This window comes from Arachis ipaensis, chromosome B8, assembly GCF_059453495.1.
Source record: "Arachis ipaensis isolate K30076 ecotype BB chromosome B8, ASM5945349v1, whole genome shotgun sequence".
Taxonomy (NCBI): domain Eukaryota; kingdom Viridiplantae; phylum Streptophyta; class Magnoliopsida; order Fabales; family Fabaceae; genus Arachis; species Arachis ipaensis.
Window position 1 is genome coordinate 662,101 of NC_142443.1, and position 16,186 is coordinate 678,286.

General features: G+C 30.6%; 1 protein-coding gene across 1 annotated transcript; it reads left to right on the forward strand.

The window, feature by feature from the left end:
• Window positions 1-1,274: 1,274 nt before the first annotated feature.
• LOC107610324 (receptor-like protein EIX2) lies at window positions 1,275-4,488 on the forward strand. Its single transcript, XM_016312386.3, has 2 exons — window positions 1,275-4,003; window positions 4,223-4,488. Exon 1 carries the CDS (start codon window positions 1,389-1,391, stop codon window positions 3,984-3,986), a length of 2,598 nt encoding a protein of 865 aa, XP_016167872.3. The 5' UTR covers window positions 1,275-1,388; the 3' UTR covers window positions 3,987-4,003; window positions 4,223-4,488.
• Window positions 4,489-16,186: the final 11,698 nt, after the last annotated feature.

Sequence of the window (16,186 nt, forward strand, 5' to 3'; positions counted from 1 at the left end):
TGAGTCTCTCATCTTATAAACTCCTCACTCTTTCTTGTTTTCTTTGATATAGGACTAACTTCAACACTCTTCACACTTGCAACATTAACATAAATTAATAGTAATATTGTTATCATAATCTGAGGAAATCTTTTGGGTTTAGGACCCATGGTTGCTTGCTTTCTTTCAATTCCAAATAATTAGTATAGTATTGTATTGCATTTTGGCAGGTATGCATATATTAATGGAAGAACCGCATGGTTTAACTGTCTCTAACGTGCTTAAATGCAGGATTTTGTTAGCTAGCATTTTTAGTTTATAATGTGTCGCACATTGGAAGGAGTTGCTAACTTAGAAATTTGATGACGGCTCCACTGGTGAGTCAACTAAAAATTTTGATTGTACACGTTTGAAGAAGGGAATTAAAAATGGAAGAATTGAAGCAACAAAGTTTGAAGCAATCACGGCTTTGTAGTCATTTTCCTCATGTTCCGTGAAAGGCATGCATGAGACACAAAATTACAAGACTAAATATCACTTCATTACTAATGCCCAAAAATATTTCACCATAAAATGTTCAGGGCCCTGTTATACTTGCCTTGATGAAATATTAATTCTCCTAAAAAACGACAATAACTGTTTTTTTCCTAGTTGAGTATACTCAATTAACACAAATGCACATTGGAGTTACTTATTGACTTTAAACACCACAAATACACATTTGACTTTCCGGAGTGTCAAAATAAAAGCATTTAATATATACTTCTGAGAATTATTAAATTGAATTACTATATGATGATTTAATTAATTTTATCATACTTTATAACTATAAGGATTCCCTGCATTGACCAATGAGTAATAGCTTAAATGACATAATCTCTCCATACTCAATTAAGAGGTTGCGAGTTCGAGTCTCATATCTTTGGTAAAAAAAAAAAAAAAAAGGATTCCCTGCATTGTCTTGATAAGTTATTAGTTATAATGCAATTAGTCATTGATTACTCATGCAGAGATGCTGACTTGCTCACGGCGATGCTCATGGTCCATGCAAGGAGACTAAATGGAGGTGGATGCTGCACCATATTTGGGTGCGGGTTCGGGTTCGGGTTCTTCTCATCTGTGTTTTTAACCTTTTTTTATTATTTTTTTAAATAAAAGAAGAAAAAAAGAAAAAGCATATGATCCATGCTCACTACAGAAGAAATTTTCCGCAGCTGGTGTGGGAAAACACATGTCACTCAACTCTCCCCCAAAATTTCACATCCATAACGAGTTTCTCATCACAAGACTAACACACGATTCATCTGGTCTCTGTATTAATGACTTGTATCGTAATCGTAATCTTCCTATATATACACATAGCTTAGCAAGAAAGCCTAAAAATCAGGTTTGGTTGCTTAAATTAACCAATGGATAGCAATAATATAGTTTGGAAGAGGAAGTATGTGTTTGCAATGATGTTGAGCACATTATGCATGACATGCAGTTGTTGCAACGAGAGAGATAAAGAAATCCTGTTGAAGTTCAAAGGAGAAGTCACTGACTCATCGGGACTCCTATCTTCATGGCAGCAGGAGCAAGATTGCTGCCAGTGGAAGGGAGTCACCTGTCACAACATCACTGCCAGAGTCATACACCTCACTCTCGAGTGTGATTATTATGATCTTGCAGAATCTGTAGTAGATGATGATTATTATTTGCAGAAATGCCTTACAGGTGACATCAATCTCTCTCTATTGGATATGGAATACTTACAATATTTGGATTTGAGTTTCAATGACTTTACAACTATCTCATCTGATTCCACTGTCAACTCTTCAACTCTCAATTACATTGATCTATCATACAACAAATACCTTTCTATCAAGAGTATTGAGTGGCTCTCTCGCATTTCCTCCTTAGAATACATAAACCTTGGTTACACTAATCTTCACAGGGAAACTAACTGGCTTCACTGGATGACGGCGCTCCCATCATTGGTGGAGCTCTACTTAGAGAGCTGTAAACTTGAAGACATAAGTCCATCACTTGAATATGCTAATTTTAGCACATCACTCCAGCTTATTTCTCTTGCAGACAATTCTTTTCACTCAGAGTTGCCTAAATGGATATTCAATCTCAGTTCTCATGTCCTTCAGATTGACCTTTCAAGAAATTATTTTATAGGCCAGCTACCAAATACGTTGCCCAATCTTCAATTCTTGGATATGCTCGCCTTGAATGATAACTATTTAAGTGGCTCAATTCCAGATTGGATAGGCCAACTTCAGTATCTTGCCGGTCTTGCCATTCATGACAACTATTTTTCTGGATCTCTTCCTACAAATTTGGGAAATTTGTCATCCCTATACATCTTCATGGCCAATCAAAACCTCTTCTCAGGGGTCGTGTCTGAAAGAAATTTTGCAAAACTGAAAAATTTGAAATACTTGTTTTTGAAATCACCATACATCACCTTTGATTTTGATCCCCTCTGGATACCACCATTCCAACTTGAGAAGCTGTACATTGGACGACTGCACCCTACACTTCCTCAATGGGTATATACACAGACATCTCTCTATTCTCTCAGCATTGAAGACTCAGAGTTCTTGCTTGAAGCTGCTGACAATAACAACAACTTTTGGAGATTTACATCCACAATTCAGCATCTGGAATTGTACAACAACACAATAGAAGGGGACTTGTCAGAAGGGTTGCTGAACTCCAGCATCATAGAGCTGACATCAAATAATTTCAAAGGTGGTCTACCTCGACTTTCATCCAATGTTGTTTTCTTCCAGCTAAGCAACAGTTCTCTATCAGGGTCCATCTCTCATCTCTTGTGCCACAGCAAGAAAAGCAACAATAAATTGCAGTACTTGGACCTTTCTGATAATAATTTATCTGGAGGACTAACAGACTGCTGGATGAATTGGAAGTCGCTGCGTCATGTTAATCTGGGAGGCAACAATCTTAGTGGCAACATACCCCCATCAATGGCCTTCTTGTCGAATCTCACATCACTGCATCTGCATGAAAATAATTTGTCTGGGGACATATCTTCTTCATCACTTCAGTATTGCCGCTCCCTGTCCATCCTTAATGTCCGCGAGAATAGCTTCTCTGGAAACATACCAAAGTGGATGCCGCAGAGTATAAGGATTCTCCAGTTAAGGTCCAACAAATTCATTGGTAACATTCCCTCACAGATATGTCAAATGCCTTTCCTCATTGTTTTGGATATTGCATATAACAGAATCTCAGGTCATATACCCAAATGCCTAAACAATATCACATCCTTTGTTGACATGCACTATTCAACCAGTTGGATTTTCTACGAATTCTTTGATGGAGGGGCTTTCTTTATATACAGAGACAACCTTATATTGCTTGTAAAAGGTCAACAATCGGATTATTATAAAAACCTGAAGCTGATGCGCATGGTTGATCTTTCAAGTAATAATCTGACAGGAACAATGTCTCCACAACTGTTCAGCCTCTCTCAGTTGCATTTCTTGAACCTATCCCATAACAGGCTAACAGGAACCATACCAAAAGAGATTGGGAGCATGACACAACTGGAGTCTCTTGATTTATCCAAAAATGAACTCACAGGACAGATTCCTGAGAGTATATCCAGTTTGTCTTTCCTCGATAACTTGAACCTGTCATTCAATAACTTGAGAGGCCAAATCCCATCAGGGACCCAACTTCAGAGCTTCAGTGAGCTTAGTTATATTGGAAATGTCGATCTTTGTGGACCTCCCCTTCCCAAAAACTGCTCAAATCATGATGATGGCACAAATACTTTGGATGAGAATGATCATGATGATGATGATGATGAATCTGAGTTTCGGAACTGCCTCTATATGGGCTTAGGAGTTGGCTTTGCTGTAGGCTTTTGGGGAGTTTGTGGTGCCATTTTCTTCAGTCGCAAGTGCAGACATGCTTACTTCAGATTTCTGTATGACTTGAGAGACCGATTTTATGTCCTGCTGCTCACAAATCTCAACTCCTTTCACTGATATCCAATTCTCTGCAGGTAATCTCTTAATTATGGCATAACTAAATATATACTTTGTATTTTATTATTTTCTTACCATCTAACATACATATTTAAAAGGTAAATGTTTTGAGTTTTATTTTCTGTTATATATGGACATGCACCCTTTCGAATCAATTATATTTATTTCTTGGATTAACTTCCACAAATGACTTGAATGGGTAGAGATTTAAAAAAAAAAAATTCTTATCTTTGCAGGTTCTTTTGAAGAACATAATACATAAAATCTCATCAGCTGCACCTGCCATAAAGATCCAGCAGATACTTCATGCAGTGTATTGCGCTTACAGTATCACTAGCTAATCATTGAATCCCAATGTCACTTTTATATTCTAAAATAAAGCGTAGATATAGTTTCTTGGTTTTGATGCAGAATATTATTTCTCTAATCATTTGTGTAATGTTACTTACTGGTATGTGATGCATTAATTATATATATAGTAGGTCACAAGGATTTGTTTCTAGTGTGATGGTTCTACATAGATATTCCAAGTGATGATTGTTTTCTTATTAATAGTTTGTGCTCTGCTATAAGCTGCTGCTTGTGTGTGTACAAGATATTAAGTTAACAACTAATAAGGAAATAGTATTTCTTAATTTCATGCCAGCTAAATGACAGGAAATAAAGAGTTAATATTGTTTGAATGTATATATAATAATTTTTCAACTCAGTAAAAGTGTTGCAATTTGCAAAGCACTCCTTAATAAATTCTCATGGTTCAATATTCACTTATATTTATCTTTAGTTATCTCAATCAACTCTTGCAAATTTGGATTATTTCAATCAACTCTTATTTAATTCTATATAAAATGTTAGGAATAAAATTAAAAATTTTTAAGAATAATTTTGACAAAAATAAAAAATATTAAGGATAAAATTAAATAAATAAAAAATATTAGGATAAAATTAAATGAAATTAAATATTAAAAATGTTTTTAAAAAAATCACAAAAAGTTAAAGACAAAAAATATACTTTTATTTATTTATTTGTTTTTGTTAGGATAAAAGTGAGACCCACTTTAATACATCTAAGAATTTTCTTATCACAAAATGTGTTACATATATATAATGCTAGAGGCCTAGAGTTCAACCATTTAAGTATAAAAAATGGGCTTGTATTGGTCTAAATCTAAGATAAAAGCAAAAAACAGTGTTGGTCTTCTAGAATTAAAGAGTGCTTTGCTTTACATTTTTTGGGAATGCATCTCATTTTATTACTTGCAGTGTACAAAATAATGGGTGATTTTATTATTTGCATGACTTTACAACTATCTCATCTGATTCCACTGTGAACTCTTCAACTCTCAATTACATTGATCTATCATACAACAAATACCTTTCTATCAAGAGTCTTGAGTGGCTCTGTCGCATTCCCTCCTTGGAATACATAGACCTCAGTAACATTGATCTTCACATGCAAACTAACTGGCTTCACTTTGTGACGGTGCTTCCATCATTGGTGGACCTCCACTTAGAGGGCTGTAACCTTGAAAGCATAAGTCCATCTCTAGGCTATGCTAATTTTAGCGCATCACTCCAGGTTATTGTTCTTTCCGGTAATTCTTTTCTCTCAGAGTTGTCTAAATGGATATTCAATTTTCGTTCGCAGGTCCTTAAGATTGACCTTTCAAGTAATCATTTTATGGGCCAGCTACCAAATCTTCATTCCTTGACTAGGCTTGAATTGCATGATAATTACTTGAATGGCTCAATTCCACATTGGATAGCCAGCTTCAGTATCTTACCTCCTTTTACATTTCTAACAACTATTTTTCTGGATTTCTTCCTTCAAATTTGGGAAATTTGTCATCCCTAGTAACTCTCATGGCTGAAGGAAATCTCTTCACGGGAGTTGTGTCTGAAAGAAATTTTGCAAAACTAAAGAATTTAAGAGTCTTGGCGTTGGAATAAGTTGCATCTTTTTCAGGCTGAAAAAAGAAGATCGTCAGAAGATAGAGGTACAATAGTGTCGATGAAAAATCATGTTTGTTCTTAGAAATAATAGCCATAGAAAATGATCGAGATCAAGAATGATAATTGTTGCTATTAAGGACAGGTGAGACAAGAACTGATGTTGAGTTTTCTGAAGGATGTATATAATAAGGACCGGATGAATTTTGATAAGGGTTTTAATTTATGTTACCTATACTTTTCCTATTGAAATTCGAAGTTTTTACTATTGATGAATATCCTTAGAATTTTGAGAGTTCTATACCATATTAAAATTTTTGGAAGAAGAACAGAATTAAAAATAATATTATTTGTAAAGTTGTGTTATTATTTAATACAACTAAATCATATAAAAAAATTATTAATTAATTTTATAAATACTTATCTACTAATTTTTTGTGTATCATTTTGAGTATTTTGGATCATAAAATATAGTAAGTTTAATATAATGAATTTAGACCTTTTATTACTATTATTTTTTTAGATATTGGATAAGGATGGGTGTAATTTTTTCAAGAAAAATTATACTGCGCAACAATTTTACAGAGCTTAATTCCGGCTAAAATGGCTCTCAGCCGGATACAAGAAAACTCAAATGCGAGGAATGTTTCATCCGATTTTGCCAGATATTCATCCAGTGTAATTTTCTCGGAAGAACAAGAATTAGCAGAAGAAGAGGCAGCAAGAGGAGATGGCTGTTTCTGTTGAAGCTGTTCATCTTGTAATGCTTGTTGAATCCCGCTCAACAATCCCTCGGCCGTGTCCACGGTCACTTTAAAAATGGCAGCGGCAGTGCTTTTTTTCATTCATATAATCACCTTTTTTGGTGTGTAGTTGATGCACAGGAACGAGAAATTTGGATCTTGAGACAAAATCTAAGTCAGTGAACTTCTTGAAGAGAGAGAGGGTTTTATGAGATTGTCGGAGTGCAGAAGTACGGTGTGAGCTTATCTATAATGAATGTCCTTGCTTTGTCCCTCCACTCCTCAAGTTCCAAATTAAGCTTTAGTCTCTTCTGGCGCATTTCGGGCGGTTTCTCTGGTCGTTCATCAATCTTTTTTTTCCCTTTTCTTTCTCTTTCTCTTTTTTCCTCATCATCTTCTTCTATTCCTTCAGCATAAAGAGTGTAGTAGTTCTTGTCCACCACTAGGAGTTCCTAGTTAAGCAGGTTGAGATTTCTTTCGGAGGTCTTCTGGATTGACCGCCATGTATTTAGTTGTTGTTGTTGTTGTTAGGGACGAAGTGGTAGTTGAATATCACTTTTCTTTCTCTTTTTCTTCTTTTCTTTCGTTGTATATATGTGGGTAAAAACTCACCCGCAGTCGACTGTAGATGAAGTTGTTTTTGGATGGTTGATACGTGTTACTATATGGTTAAAAAAAAATCGATTTATTTTATACAAATGGTTTATTTAAAAAAATCGGTTTAAGTAGATCAAATAACTACCTTTAAAATAATTTCAATTTTTTCAACGTGTTATTCCTAAATTTCTAACGGATGAATTTGGTATGACTAATTTTTCTTTAAATTTATCTGAAACTTTTATTTATTTAATTTTCGTCAAATATATGTATACAAATTGTTTGAAAAAGTAACATTTAGTATTTTGAAAAAAAATAAAATTCACATTTTTTTATAGGAATGGCATAAATGATATCATCTGTCCCTTTTTTTTGTGTCTTTGTTTTTATCTTCTTGATGAGCTTTGTTTTATTTCCTATAACTTATATTTTCAGTTGCTTTTAAATTAAGCTGTAAACAGATTTTAAATTAAGTTTTAAAAATATGTTCAATTACAAATTTGCCGTTAAATTAAATTTTATGGTAATCAATCAATTAACTTTTATTTTACTAATAAATTATTTTCATGCAAATTATTGTTAATTTTTTAATATTATTCTATAAATAAATTATTTTTTAAAGATAATAAGACGATAATTTACTTGTCTAGAAATTATGATTTCATTGTCATGCACGTTTTTGTGTTTTTACTTACCAACTAGAATTTATTTTTAATGAAATTAGAATTTATTTTCAATAAAACAAAAGTATCTAATCAAAATATTAATTTGGTCTTCTTAAATAATTGAACATAATATTATTAATTTTGTCTATAACAAAAATTTTTAATAAAATTTTTTAAAATAAAATCAACCCAAAAATAGAAAAAAAAAAAAGAACAACTAATGAAAATATTTATTTTGGCATTGCCATCAAGAATAGGATAGCCATAGAAAAAATCCAACCAAATAAAAAGGACCTAACTCATACAATTAAACTACCATCGTATCATCACAATAAACTATAACATCACCAACTAAAGAGACATGCAACAAATATGGAAGAGATCATGCCAAAATTTCAACTATGCTCATCTTATCAAACAGTCCACATTATACCATAATTACATTTTTGTCTTCTACCACATGAAATTGCGATGAATTATCTTAACATTTATGATATCTTTCTTAGACTTGTAAAGAATATCTATTTTTATTTTTTCTTTCTTCATATTAACCAACTATATTAAACACGATTCCCACAAAATCATTAACACTAAATTTCAAAGCTAATATTTTCTATGTATTTCATTTGCTAGTACAATTATTTCTTTAAAAAAATAAAAAAGATAAATACATTCTACACATATCTTTTAGGCTTTTTATTTAAATAAAATAAAAAAAGATTAATTTTATTTGATTCTTTTAGATTAAATTCAAAAACGTGAATCTTCTAAATCTATTAATACATAAATTGTGTTAGAGTCATGTGTATTAAATATTATATTAAACATCACAATTTAGGATAATTTATGCATCAAGTATGAACAGTAAAACTCTCAAAATTGTTGTCTAATGTCCCATCAATTTCATCCTGAAATATTAAAATGGTGTGATGACATAAACATGTACGTATTTATTAAATAATTTTTATCATTTATAGAGGAATGAATAAAAGCATAAATTAAGAAATACATTTGAAATAATAAATTTGATTAAGAAATATAAATAAGAAAAAGATATCTAATTGAAAGTTTGATATTAGTTCTGAAAAATGAATTGGAAGAGAACGAACGTGTGAAAACGAAGAAGAAGGGAATAAAAGTAACCGTTTGGTCCAATTCAAACCGGTTTTTTTAAATAAACCATTTGTATAAAATAAACCGATTTTTTTTAACCATATAGTAACACGTGTCAACCATCCAGAAGCAACTTCACCTGCAGTCGACTGCAGGTGAGTTTCTGCCATATATGTAGGTATTATTTAGGTTTTGTTTGGTAAAACTTTTACTTTTAAAAGACAGCTTTTAAAAAGCGATAACACTTACATTTGGTAAAATCATATTAAAAATAGTTTTTAATAAGCACAAGCACTATAATTATGTTTGGTAAAACAACTTTTAAAAATTAAAAAAATTATAATAACATATTTATAACGAAGAGTAATTTTTTTTTTCAAATTTTAGAGACCAATAATTTAAATATTTATTTGATTTACTCTCTATATTATTATAACTAGAGTTATCATTAGTCAATAATAAAACTTGTATGTAATCCAATGTTAGTACTCATATGTCCATTACCCATCTATATATATTGACTCACTTTTATAAATAACAGAAAATAGGACACATATCTCAAGTAAAATTATATATCTATATTTACATATGTATATATATGTTGTTATTATAATTTTGACTAATGTTCATGAAATTGGTGTACGAAAATTTTATGATTGGTTTCCATAAATCAGGTCTCCTTCACGTTTTAAAGAACAGAGAAAGACAAATATCTACTAAAAAATACAAAAACAATGCACAAAAAATAATATAAATAGATAAAAGTTCATACCTAATACATGATAGAGATGTATTTGTGTTAAAATTGTGAAAATTAGGTTGAAAATAAAAAATATATGAAAATTGTGTTAGAATTTGTGAAGGTTAGGTTGAGAAATTAGAAATATATGAGTATTTCAATGGCAATATAATGGCGGAAAATAGGTGGAAAAATAAATGAAATCTGGTGTTAATAATTAATAACAGTGGTCGTCGTCTGGTGGCCGTCCTGCTCGCCGTTGTCTACTCGCTGTCGCGCTCAACTGCTCAGATCGAAGGTCGGTGCACATTGCTAGTGCTTGTTCTTCTTTTTCTATGCTTTGTTCATAAGTGAGAACGAAGGGTTTCGGATTTTACTACTGTTAATGTTATTGTTGAATGATTAACTCTGCTGCTACTGCTGGGCTGTACTCTGTTTGGTTTTTTTTATACTGTATTGAAAAAAATTATGCTTAAACTTTGATAATTTTTTGTTAATTTATGTTAAAATTTTGATCAATCTGCCGTCTGCTGAAAATATTACTAATCTTTGTTAAAGTTAAAATTATGGTGAGGTGTGAGCTTTTATTTGTTTAATGTAATCTCTTTGTTAAAATGATACTAAAGCATGAGCTTTTATTTGAATGATTGAGTCTTCTCTATTGTATTGAACTGAATTTATTTATTAAATTTTTTAGTTAAATTTCGCTAAGTTGTATCTTGTTTTGAACTGATTAAAATAAATGATAAAATTTTTATTGTTAAATTTTTGTTGTTAAATCTTGTTTCCATTGAAAAAAAAAACTAAAAGGAGAAGAAAGCTTCCACAAACTATAGAATATTAAGTTAATTCCCACAAAACAACATAAGCAAATGTCATGAGCTATGCAAAATATATAGACTGTTAATAACCAGTAGCATAAACAACTTACATGAATTCCATGTATTGAAGTTTATTAATGATCATGTTTCAGAAATAGAAAGAAGTAATAGAAAGACAAAAACAATAGATTTATAATCTTTAAAAAGACTAATTTGATTAATAAAATTTTTTAAAAGTAAATTTGAAGAACAATCCATCTTTTAGGGATCAATTTAATTATTAATCCCATAGTTTATAAAAATGGGATGTATACTTTATCTAAAAAAACAGCATAACCAACTTTTTCATTGTCGTTACTTATAATATTTTAAATTTGTAACTGTTAATATCATTAAAAGTGACCTTATATCAATGTATCTTAACAGGTGTATTATTTATATTTGAAAGTTATAGTTATATGTACGTAGAAAATAAGCATATAAAAGTTGAAATAAAATCTTGTAGGATATAAATAAATTTAGAGTTAACTATTTTTCACATTGAATTAGTAGATTTTAATAATAAGAAGTTAATTAAGAATGACATACTAATACAGAGACAACATAGCTTAGATATTGCAAAGAAGAAATTAGACATTTTTAAATATTTTTTTATAAACTATATCATTTGTTTTAGTCAAATTGTTTAAATTGTCATGAGAAATGGTAATTTTAAGTCCATGTTTGTTGATGATTCCTAAAATTGCCACATAAAGTTGGTTATGAGTAAAAATTAATTACTTGAGAAGTAAATCTATATAATTCAAAAATTGTCTTTGATTTTTATTAATTGTCATATCATAAGAGAATATAAAAAAAAAATTGTCTCCGTTAAAATTTAAAAGATAGTCTAGTGTTGGATGGAATTAGGAATAAAAATTCTTTCATCAATGGTGTAATGAATAATCTAGATCTATTACATAACTCGACAGAATAATCAATATCTCTAATAAATATAACATGACAATCTCGATTAAAATGCAATTCATAATTTTAAAATCCAAAAAATGTAATAGTAACTAAAAATTTTGGAGTGTGCTTGCTAGCATAAATGTATTGGTCCTTCCTTAAAGTAAGATAAATCATAATTCAAGTATATTTTCACTTTGTTCTTATTCAAAAATAGTATGGTAATCATTCATTTGCTCAACATCAACGGTTGGAGCTAAAATCTTCTATCCTTACAAATGACTCAAAAGGTGTAAATAATCAGGGTAAATAGTTTAAATAATTGCTTCAATTGCATCATTGAAATTAATAGTTAAGAGTTCTAAAAATATAGCAATTATAATGCATCTATTATAGCCAATGAACTATCACTCAAATGACATAATCTTCCTATACTCACTTAGAAGTTGTGGATTCGAGTCAGTTAATTTCTGTACTCTATAATCATTTCATAAATAAGATAAATTAAGATATTGTAAATTTCTTATCTAATTCCCAGTATAATTACTGAAAGTATTTGTATAAACTCTTCATCTTACTTTAAAAAGTTAATTATTAAACTGTCTTAATTTTTTTTTCATATGTCAGTTTAATTTTAGAGTGATTCATTGACCTTTTCTAACAACTTTGGAGTGAAAGTAGACTTCTTAATTTTTTTTTATACTTATTAATAATTAGACTTATTTGATAAAATTAAATATTATATATATTAAAGATAATATTAGATTTCAACATGCTTCTTGTAATAATTTTTACATTGCTTTATTATTACAATCTTCCATCTGTAACAGAAATATTAAATATTTAAACTGAAACTCAAATTATAGAAAAAAAACTAATGATTGTAAAGGAAATGTCTTAATTAGACAAAAAAAAAAAGTATATTGTAGACTTGCTCCTCTATATTCTTCTAAAGCAAAAGTGTTCTACTCCTTAAAAAGAGAAGTAATTCTTCAAGTCCAATTCCAAAATCATCAATTCAAAATATAAATTGAAAGTTCATCACAAATAATAAGTAACTTATGCTGCTGATTGAAAAATTACATATACTTATATGAATTTAGGCTTCTTCTCATATTAATTGAATTGTACAATAGTAGCTAGTTAACATATTACTGATTTCTTAGTAAAGGAACAAAAAATAATCATAAAAAATTCAAAATCTTTAAATATTGAATATTAAAAAGAAAAAGAAACTGAACTCCATGTGAGCGAAAAAAAAAAACTAATTCACATATATAATGAATAACTTAAATACATATATAACACATAAAAATCATGCTTATTTCTTGAAGAACAAAAGAGAGTATATATTTTAAAAAATGGAAATGTCGCCAACATAAGCAGTGAAGGTCAGCTGTCCAAACAAAAAAAGAAATCAACATTACAGAAGCAAGCTAACACTTCTTGAAAGTTACAAAGTTTCGGTTCTCCAAAAATTATACAAAAACAGAAACTCATTGCAAAATTATAAATTATTCAAGAACTCAAGGAGATTCATGGTGTGTGGGGTGCATAGGGATGTCAATGGGGTGGGACGGGGGCGGGGGATGCCTCCCTGCTCCCCGTCCTCGTCCTCAGAATTGATCCCCATTTTCGTCCCGATTCCCGTCATGGGGGGATAATCGTCTCCATCCCCATTTTCCGCGTTCCCCGTGTTCTCTGCGGAGCCCCATTTCCCATCTTCATATGTTGAACATTTATATGAAAATTATAGTAAAAAAAAAAAAAAAAAAAAACAAACTACAAAACATTATTACAAACATATCTTATCCAAGATTATAAATCCAAAAATACAATATAGCAAATCACAGTCCATAAGGGGGTAAGCACTGAACAGGAAGAGTGGCCGATACCGACTGACGAGGGGGTATGCTGCTATGGCTGTGACTGTAGACACAACTATGGGGGATTGGAAGTTTTGAACTTTTCTCTAAAGTTGGGGCTTGGAAACGGCACTAAGTAGAATAGTAGGAGAGAATGGAAAGGTAGGGTTAGGGTTTTTAATAGGAAAAATTACGAAAAAGTCCCTATATTAGAAATAAATTAAGGATATTTAAATAAACTCAAGAATTCGGGGAATTATCAGGGACGGGGCGGGGATCCCCGTTCGGATCCCCGCGCCTGTCTCGGGGAGATTTTAGTCCCCATCCCATCCCCACGAAAAAAATTCCTCGCCTTCAAATCCCCATTCGAAGCAATCCCCGCAGAGACCCCGAGTTTCGGAGAATTTTGACACCCTAAAGGTGCAAGAGGACATAATAATTTATGTGGTTTGCAATTTTGCATAGAATGAATTTTATATGACATGTCTTCTCATAGCTAATAAAATGACTTTTTGCTTTCACTTTATAAAAAGGAGACTCAATACCATAGAAAAAAACCTAACCCAATACCACTGTGTTGCTAATTTGTGGAATGAGCACACTCAAAGAGTCCATAAGTAACTGAGCTCTACATACCTCTATAGTAATTCATAAATATTAGTTTCACTTGAAGTGAAAGCAAAAATAGTACCAAGTATTATCTCACTAAGATTATTATATAGAAAAAAATAAATCTAGAGAAATGCAACAGCAAAGCTTTAATATATTTGCAGTTTTTTATGGATGAATTCATTAATTTTTTGTTTTGTAATAATAAAAGTCACGGTTCTCAGCACAAAGAGCATAGATCTTTTTTCCAAAGCAAGCTTATTATCTTCATGCTGCTCTTGTAATAAGAAAAAAAACTTGATTAATATCTACTTAAATGAAAAAGAAATAAAAATATTGAAAATCTAATATTTTTTTTTTGGAACTACCATGACTATTACAACTAATTAATGGATTACAGCATGAAGATATCTAAAATTTATTTAGTAAAAAATCCAAAAGAAAGAATGTCCGTGAAAATTCAACATAAATATTATACAAATAAAAAATTATCATATATTTATGTATAAATATATAATTTTTGTTTAATTTATTTTTAATATGTATATTTTATATTTTTTCATATATTTTATGTATTTACATATATATAAATACTAATATTATGTCATTCTCAATGGATATTTTGTATTTTAATATATATATTTTATATCAGTAATTATTTTTTGTGTGTACACATAGTATAATTATATTTTTATTAATTTTTATTTTAAAAATTAAAGTTTCATATAGTTATATATTATCAACTATTTTGATAAGTACAAACAAATTATATTTTTGTTAAATAAAATTAAAATATAAATATTAAAATTAAATCCGATGAATTTCTCCTCGTTTTTTTGTCTGAAATTCAACTCATATATAGTTAGACTATTTTTTGAAATTAAATCAAGCTAAAAAAATATGCATAAGTTGATATTTCTCAATTTAATCTAACAATCCTTAATTAATGACAAGAGAGAATTGATCCAAGAAAAAAAAAAGAGAGAATTGATCTCCAAAATTGAAAAGATAAATGACAAGAGGAAAAAAAAAAACACCGGATCGAGATGAACGGTGAGACATAAATGCTGACCGTAATACCTTAATTTGTAGTACCTCATAATCGTATAAAAAATTTAAGTATTATTTACCTCTAAATTCTATACTATATTTAATATTGAGTCTTCGCGAATACGAATCGAAATTTTAACTAAAAAAATGGAGAGTCTGTACTTCAAACTATTTAATCATAAAAAATATATACTCACGTAACATTATATACATAAACTTATTTAAAAATCCTCAAATACAAGTTCTGCCACTCTAAAAACCAAAACAATAAATGACGAAGGGAAAATAAAATCTAACAACTCAACTTGTAAACATAATCTTCTATGTTCCTGTAGCTCCGCACTAAACTTTTGCACCTGTAGCTGAAAGGGGTGAAAATAGGGGGTAAGAACTGGGGAGTTCTTAATAAGATCAGGGTGTATAGTTATGTTTATTTTATTACCACAGCCAACAACAACGAACAATATAATACATTTAGACTTAACAAATAAAGAACACAAAAATCAAACAATCATATAGCACACCCACAATCACAGAAAATACACTCACAAATAAATATATGTAAACAAGTATGATGCATGTCCGCCCTATGGCTGATGAGTCTCATCTATTGGTTATATAGCCAACCCGACATATCCGGTAGCTACCCAGGCATCGTGCTATTGAAAACTGGTGAGCGGTACAGTACCACGATCCTCACATGGTGAGCAATAAACCATCCACTTCGATCCCCACTATCTGCGAGCAGTAAACCATCTCTATCCCCACAGATGTTTTCAATCGAAAAATAACGCACACCTGTGAACGGTAAATAATTACGATTTCCACGTCCATCGTAACACTGGACAAGCGGTACACTACCACGATCCTTGTCAGGTCAAAACTTACATTCAAAACCACAATCATTTAAAATCTTGACCCGAATATAATTCTTAAAACTTTTGAAAATCTATTTTGACTCCCAAAATAATCAAAACACCCCAACTGACTATTCATACATAGTCGAATCAAAATCTCAAGAAAACAACAATAATTCAACATAAACTTATTCAAACTCAAACAATAGTCAATCAAACCAACATTCACTTATCAAATTCATA

Excerpts from the sequence above, each read along its gene's own strand:
- LOC107610324 (XM_016312386.3), top strand. The coding sequence starts at position 1,389 with ATGGATAGCAATAATATAGTTTGGAAGAGGAAGTATGTGTTTGCAATG.